At 58.9% G+C, this 7,946-nt stretch overlaps 1 protein-coding gene across 4 annotated transcripts in view; it reads right to left on the reverse strand.

Moving 5' to 3' along the window:
• Nucleotides 1-817: 817 nt before the first annotated feature.
• LOC117870432 (C-type lectin domain family 2 member B-like) overlaps nt 818-7,946 on the reverse strand; it is a 14,815-nt gene continuing 7,686 nt past the window's right edge. For all 4 annotated transcript variants that reach the window (XM_034757582.1, XM_034757579.1, XM_034757580.1 and 1 more), the window contains 4 exons: nt 7,309-7,419; nt 4,141-4,301; nt 3,055-3,158; nt 818-2,403 (listed from right to left, as the gene is read on the reverse strand). In XM_034757582.1, coding sequence (XP_034613473.1) covers nt 2,280-2,403; nt 3,055-3,158; nt 4,141-4,301; nt 7,309-7,419 — 500 coding nt within the window. In that variant the 3' untranslated portion in view covers nt 818-2,279. The remainder of the gene's footprint in view (nt 2,404-3,054; nt 3,159-4,140; nt 4,302-7,308; nt 7,420-7,946) is intronic.

Here is a 7,946-nt window from a genome sequence, read left to right on the forward strand (position 1 = left end):
GTCAGTATTCCTAACTTCAGATACAAAAATGATACGACTACAAATAGGATAATCCTCTTCTTTAAATAATAACCTTTCCAATGGTCTCACACGACCTAGCCTGAATAAAATACATCAGAATTATGCCCTAATCAGATCACTGAAGAACCGGGAGTGCAGCGTTACACCTTGCAATACAAGTCCAGACCCAACAATAATGCTGGATACTTCATTTACAGCAGTGGTCACCAGCCGATCACAATCAAAGTCTGGTAGTATAGCATGGCTGCCGCTAAGGCAGGCTCCCTGCCTATCCTGGCCCACGCCGCTCCCGAAAGCAGCCAGTGGGGCAGGGTCTCCCTCTGCACACTGCTCCTGCCTGCAAGCACCACCCCTGTGGCCAGGAGAGCTGCAGGAGTGGTGCTTGCAGAGGGGGCAGAGCATGGGGCCACGTGCCCGCCATTCCCCCCAGGGCCACGTTGGCCCCTTCTGGGAGCGGTGTCTGGCCAGGGTAGGCAGGGAGCCTGCCTTAGCCTCGCTGCGCTCACCACTGACCAGGAGCCATCGGAGGACAGTGCTGCCACGCAGGAGGCCGCACCCCAACCCCCAGCCCCCTCCCAGAGCCAACACCCCAACCCCCTTCCCCAGCCCTGAGCCCCCTCCCAGAGCCAGCACCCCTCATCCTCTTCTACACCCCAACCCCCTGCCCCAGGCTCAGCCCAGAGCCCCCTCCCACACTGCGAACCCCTCAGCCCCAGCCCAGAGCCCACTCCCACACTGCGAACCCCTCAGCCCAAGCCCAGAGCCCGCATCCCCTCCCGAACCCCAACCGGGTGAAAGTAAGTGAGGGTGGGGGAGAGCGAGCGACAGAAGCAGGGGGATGGAGTGAGCGGGGTACATTCAGGGTTGCCCTTAGATTCAAAAAGTGATCTTGGGCATAAAAAGGTTGGAGACCACTGACTTACAACATTAGTCCGGAAACAGCCCATTATAAATCCTGTGCAAAAAGGGGCCGCCTTCGTTCTCCTGGCATGCCAGCGTCACCCACTTCCTGCCAATCTCCCCTGGAAGCTCACCGCTGTGCAGCCTGCCCTGGTAGACGCGCTCGAGCTCTTCAATCCCGCATCAATAAAAATAACGCTCCCATGACAGAGCCATCCCCTGGGCCACTTGGTGCACTTCGGGTTGGTCTCAGGATTATCAGCAGCACGAGACCAGAACAGTTTTCAGCAGCAGCTAGTAAGGTGCAGAGGTAGGAAATCGACAATTGCCTGGTTATCCAAAGCCACCTCTCCGCTTCCCGTTCTTCCCAAAACCAAATATCTGAGGTTTTGAGGTCACAAGGGACCGCTATGACCATCTGGCCTGACCTGCTTAACACAGGGCAGAGAAGCTCACCCAGTGATTCCCGCGTTGAGCCCAGTAACTTAGGCTCTAGTTCAGTGTATATGTTTCCAGTTGATCTCCCTCCCCCTCCCCCCCCAAAACAGGGGAGGGGCTGGTATGACTCATGGTATCGTCGAGTCATTCTTGACCAGAGATTGCCGGCCTGCAAAACATTCCAAGGCCCCCAGCTCAGAGACACTAAGGCAGTGGCCCCCAACCTTTTTTGTCTGGCGGGCGCCAAACGGACAGGCATCCGCCGAAATGCCGCCAAGCAGCGGCAATGTCAATAGGCGTCGCCGCCGCCAAGCAGCGTCATCCAGAGGCGTCACCACCGAAATGCCGCCCATTTTCGGACGCTGCTTCTGTCCTAGCGTAACGCTGTCAGCGGCTGGGATCAAACCTGGGATCTCGAGCCTCTGCTGCCTGAACTAACAGGCACTTCTCTGAGCTGCGGCTGCAGCAGGCTCGTCTAGCGCCGTAGCACAGACCAGGCCTACGACTGGAAGCTCAGGTAAGCAGGGGGCTCCATTACAGCTGTGGCAGTGATTTCGCGGCACGGAGGTGGCTCAATGGGAAGAGGAGATCAAAACCGCTCCCTGAAAGGTGGCCCAGAGTTTGGTCCTTATTTGCCTGTCTTGGTGCCCAGACGTACCACAGGAAGTGGCCTCAAGTGAGAACCAGCTAGTTCAGAAATCCCCAGTTCGTCCAGTCCAGTCTCCTGTCTAAGTGGCCGGTAGCAGCCGCTTCAGAGGAAAGTGCAGGTCACCTAATGGACGATGAGATCACTCATCCATTAGGGACAGTTTACTCCCAAGGGCAGGGAGCTTATGCCCTGAAGCAGAAGTGTCTGGCCCAGCTCAGATGCTTTTTGGTTTAGTCCATTAGCCAGAGAAACGTCCGAGCCCAGCGCCGTGCTAAACGTTTACACACACGTGGGGTTTGCTGCAGATCCAGTGTCTCTCCATCGAGCACCGCGAGGAGCTGATGGCTTTTGCTTCCTTCAGATACACGCACTCCCCTCCCCCTCCGATGTGAAACCTGCAGGGAAGGAGCAAAGGGACGGTCAGCAACGGGGAATGAGCAGTGGGTTCCCAGTCACCCAGCAGGGTCACAGCACACAGAGAAACACAGACAGTCACACCGCGTGCCAAGGGAGGTAACCGGGATTACCCCCATACCACAGGTGGGGAAGTGGAGGCGCAGAGGTAAAGAAGGGACCTGTCCCGGGCACCACAGCATTTAGTGACAAAGCTGGGATCAGAACCCAGGTCTCCCGATTCCCTGTCCCCTGCTCTAGCCGCTGGCCCACGCTGGCTCTTAAGGGGAGGCTCCTTCAGCCGCAGGGTGAACATTCATCTGCTCCCCTGCAAAAGCAGCTATGACCCACGGCAGAAGACTAGTGTAGAGGGAACCAACATCTCCCAGCCCCATGAAGCCCCAGGGGCCGGGGGTTGAGATCTCTGAAGGCAGAGAGAATCAGCACTGCGCGGGACTCGGATCCGAGAGCCCAGATCCCCCATGGCTCCCCACAGAGGGTAGCGCTGGAGGTGGGGCTGGACGCAGACATGGGGAGCACGTTGAGATCATACAAGACTCGGGTCTCCCTGGTCAGCGACGAGTCCCGGCTCGGTCCGAGTCCGACACGTCAAGCGCCCATGACCCAGCTCTCGGGGAGAGGGGAGAACTCACCAGCTGTTGAATTCGGTGCCATTCACCCATCTCCAAAGCTGGTTCGTGTCCTTCTGGAGGCCGAGCCAGTGGTCACGGTGGCCTCTGTAGCGCAGCATGAAGTCCTTCAACCAGAGCAGCAGAAAACCTACATGACGCGCCTGACAGAGCTCCCTGAGCTGGGTTTGAGTCTACAGGACGACAGATGGGGCAGCCCCGCGCCCCATCCAGCAAACGCATCCTGTGCAGCGTCTGCCACCGGCTGCAGTCAGCACACAGCTTGGAAGAGATTCTTCTAAAGTGACATGATCTGGAGACCCCTGACCCTTCCCAGAGCCCCAGCTGTCAGAGGGCGGGTGCTCAACCCTTTGTGATGATCAGCTCTACTTGGGGGGGGTCTCACCTGGGCTCCCACATCCCTTGTCATGTCAGAATTACCTGGACGTAGCTTAAGAGCCACAGGACACCGGGTGCTCCAGGGATAAGGTGAGGCCCAGGGAAACAGCAGGGCTGGGGCTCAGGGAATGAGTAGGGCAGGGAGCTGTGACAGCTCAAGGCAGAGGGGATGGATGGGGAGGCGGGGGGGGGGGGCCCTGGGAGCTCAGAGTTGACAGGGAAGTGGTGTCTGAGATGGGTTGAGTCTCACGAGTTGCTGCTGAGAGTTTGGAAGCCGGACGCCCTCAGAACAGGCACGTCTGGAACCGCTGACCCCCCTCCCCCCCGCCCCGGAAACTGCTGAGCTGTCCATGGAGACAGCCCAGCCTTTCCCAGCAGCCCCTGGGGCGGAGGTCAGCCCTGAGTCACGGAGGCAGGTTTCAGGCTGCAGCCTGGCAGCGTCTCACTGTCGGAGGTGGGAGTGAAGCAGAGTTTGGGGAATGGAGGCAGACGGGCAGCCTGTCACAGGGAGGGAGCTGGAGCAGAGCCGGCTGTGCCCACGGAAGCGGGACGTCTGCCTGGGACAGGGACGGTTAGATCGGCACCGGGCTGGGACCCAGCCTGGTCTCCCGTCATGCCAGCTCCCACCCCACCCCCAGGGTCTGAGCCCTGGCACCGTTCCAGCACCAGCCACCAGGCCGCACCCGACCTGTTGCTGCTCCACAAACTCACCATGTCCTGCTGGGTGTCGATCCCAGCCAGGGAGGCGCCCAGTGCAGAGCAGTTGCTCCGGCTGTAGGTCCAGTTCCCTTCAGTCACTGAGAAATAATAGCATTTCCCTTGGAACGCGACCCAGCCATTGGGGCAGGCCACAGGTGCCCTTGATAGCACCCCTGGAAATGAGAGAGAACAGGGTGAGTCTGTCCCGGTCTCCTTCCCTGCCCTGCCCCCGCAGGGGAGCAGCCCCTAAGGCACAGCCCCCACCCCCCCAGTCTGAGTAGTGAGCAGGGACCCCATATCGGAGCGAGCGACTCTGAGCCCGAGACAGATCCCCCCCCCTCCCTGATTGGCATAGCGGGGACATGCACTGACCCGCCCTATGGACTGGGAGGCAGGACTCCTGGGTTCTGATCCCCCCCACCCTGCAGTACCATCCCCACGCGACCCCCTCTGTAGAAGGGGACAGTCGCCTGCCACCCCTGGGGCTGAGCGGGGGGATGGCCGGACAGCGCTCAGAGAGTTCACTGAGCAACGGGGAATTCACTTGGGTCAGTCCCATCCTCTCACTTTATCCCGGGGGGGCTGGCAATACAGAAGGGGAGGGGCTGGCTCCAGGTCACAGGGAGTCAGTGGCCAAGCTGTGATTCAAACCCGAGTCCTGGCCAGTCCTTCGCTCACACCGCACCCCTCCCGAGTGCGGGGGGCTCACACAGGTGTCGGTTATGGCGCTTCTGTAAGATGAATTTCAGGGGCGCGCTCAGCCCGTGGCACTAACCGGGTTCTGAGAGGTGGGAACTTGAGAACCCGGCCCAGGGTGGTGCCATGCACCTCAGCCATGGAAAGCTGCTTCTGTGAGCAGCAGGGCCCCGTAGATCTCCTCCTCGCCCAGACAGAGCGGCAGGAAACAGGGAGTTCGAGCCACCCGAGTAGCCAGGGCAGGGACGGGGCCTGGGCACAGTCTCCAGCGACGGCTGGCAAAAATCCAGCCGTTTGGCTCTGCAGCAGTCTGCCCCAGATGGCTGGGCCTGGGCACAGGCAGGCGCTGCCGTCACTTGTGTAGGCCAAGCTCAGACCTGGGTGCAGTGTAGATGCCTAGACAGAGGCACGAACCCCTGGCCCACCCTTCCTATTCACAGGGCTTTTAGCATGCGTGTGCACGCCCCCATCATAGCAGCACCTGAGCTTCCCACAAGCACGGATCAATTTTAGCCTCACGTTTCCCCCCTGCCCTGTGAGGCAAGGAAGTCTCATTATCCCCATTTCACTAAGGGGGAAACTGAGGCACGGAGCAGGGACGCATTCTGGCCAGTCACCCAGTAGCAACAGCACCCAAGAATCCCCATGAAGTTAGCAGGGCCCCACAACCGGTCACGGGATTAAAAACCAGTCCAGGCCTGGCGATGAGAGAAGCTCCCCAAGCGGCAGTAGGGAGCTCCGAGGGAGAGGAGGGCTGACTGCCGGCTGATCTCTGTGGGGAAGGGGAGTCGGAAGGGGCCAGCTCAGAGGAGCCGAGGGAGGGCCGCAGCAAGACTCCTGGCCTGAGGAGGGGAATCTGCCCAAAATATCGCACAGGGCCAGGAGGTCTGGGTGGGGGATCCCAGAATCCGGGGGAACGAGGGCTAGGCTTGACGGGCGAAAGAGCGCTTTGATTTCCTGTAAGAAACCGAACGAAATGGCACAAAAGGGGAGAAATCTTCATTTAAGATGCTCTGGCCTAGTGATGAGCCCTCTACAAGACACACAAGAGGGAGCTGGAGGCAGCACACCTGCTGGGAGGCACCCTGTTATACTGTCCCTATTGAAATACCTAGATGCTCTGCATGGACTTCAATGGGAGCTGGGATAAGGCCACGGTGCTCAGCCCAAGGACATCGATAGGTTATTTAATTCCCTGGCTGCCCAACAAGGGCCTAACAAGCATGGCAGGGTTATTAGAGACATTAGGAACCAAGTGCTGCAGAGTTCAGGTTACTCCCCTCCCTAGATCACCTTAACTCTGCCCCCTTGCAGTGACGCCGGCCTGCTCGTCACATGCCGAGTAGGAAATTGACCTCCACACTGCATAGCACACACTTCCTATGTGTGTGTGAGCCCAAGCAGAGGAGCAGGGGTCTCACGGACAGTGCTGCTTTCCAGGGGAACGTCCCGGGCAGGGAGAGGTTGGATGTTTAGACTCCCTGCAACTGGCTCGAGTGACACGGGGAGTCGGCTGCCTCGGGGATCCCAAGGGCCTCAACTTGTGAGGGGCTGGGGAGCTGCTATGCCAAGCCCTCCATGCCTGAACAGAACGGGTCCTCCATGAGGACGGGGGTCTGATCGCTCTTGCGCGACACTGTGTCCAATCTAGGCAGTAACAATACCGAATAACAACCATGTATGGGCCTGAAGGGCTCCAGCGGGAACCACATCACATCAGGCTAGAGAGAGGGCGGCAGCCTGTTTCCCGAGCTGGAGTTGGCATGGATGGAGAGGGCAGCTAGATTTTCTAGGAGTGTCTATGGGGGCAGAGTTAAGGTGGCCTGAATACCCAGAGTGCTATGGGCAGCCTTAGCTCCGCCCTGCCTGGGTTTTTCATGTTGAGGGGGTTATTTGAACTGCTGTTCTTGCCAGGCCCCAGCCGGGGGAGCCAGGGGAACATAGCAGCAGCTTTAACTCCTGCGGAAATGAAGATTTGTGTGCAGTGAATCTATAGTAAGGTTCATGAACAGTGTCAACCGCAACTAGAGCGGTTAATAGCCGAGGGGGAAACTTTCCATCTCCGTTCCAACTTGAGGGGCAGGTTTAATTCCCAGCTGTGCTGCAGTCAGAGCGCTCCCTCCCCCACTGACCAATCAAGCCTGTCTCAAAGACACTGTAGTACCTGCAAGCCCTGTCCTGGGAGCAGCCAACAAGCGGGGATGCAGGAAGGCCGGCGGCCTCAGAGCCATGCTGGGCAGGTGAGCTAAAGATTTTGGGGTGGGAATTAAGTTCAGTCCATTGCTCCAGGTGAAGGACGGGGTGTGTGTGTCTGAGCTGTACAGAGGGAGTGATGGGCTCTGGGGCAGAGAATCAGACTTCTCAGGTGACCCCTTCCTGAACCCAATGCTGACGCCAGACAGGCCGGGAGGGGAGAACATGCACCTGAGACAGCTCCAGGCTGAATGGGAAGCACAGAGGAGGGCAGGCGGGCTGGGAACTCACCTGCCAGAGCTGCTACCAAAGCAATGACGACAAAGAACAGAAACACAGCTACACCGGAGACACGGATCAGGGCTATACGCACGGATGGGTCCCTGAAGGGAGATCGAGAACCTGAAAGAGAAGCCAGGCAGGCTCCCAGGGCTGCTCCACGGCAGGGGTTAGGGAGCCAGCGTTCGTAACCACCAGCATCGGAGCTGCCACAGATCTGGATTTATTTGTATCGCTGGTACGTGCGGGCGCACGGATATTAGTTAAAACCATGCAGAGTCCTAACAATGTCCTCCCGAAATCCCACCGAGTTACAGGGATCTCGGCTCCCGTTAGAGGATAAACGGGGCTAGTTAATCCCCCTCTTCCCATCCAGAATCTCCTGGAACATTGGCAGGGTGACCGGCTCCCAGCTGTCAGGGATGGGAACGGGTCTCACACTCCTTCTCTGCAGTCTGGGCCCTGAGCTGTGTCCGTGCCCCTGCCTGGGGGCTCAGACTCGGTCACGCACGGAGCCCTCAGGCCCAGCTGCAGACAGCTCCTCTGAGCCCAGAGCAATTGAACATCCGACCCCCTGCCCCCCTCGGTGAGTGTGGGGAAAATCTGCTGTATGTTCAGCACACGTTTCATACGGATTCCTCCAGAGAGCT

The sequence above is a fragment of the Trachemys scripta genome, unplaced genomic scaffold, assembly GCF_013100865.1.
Source record: "Trachemys scripta elegans isolate TJP31775 unplaced genomic scaffold, CAS_Tse_1.0 scaffold_28, whole genome shotgun sequence".
NCBI classification, from domain to species: domain Eukaryota; kingdom Metazoa; phylum Chordata; order Testudines; family Emydidae; genus Trachemys; species Trachemys scripta.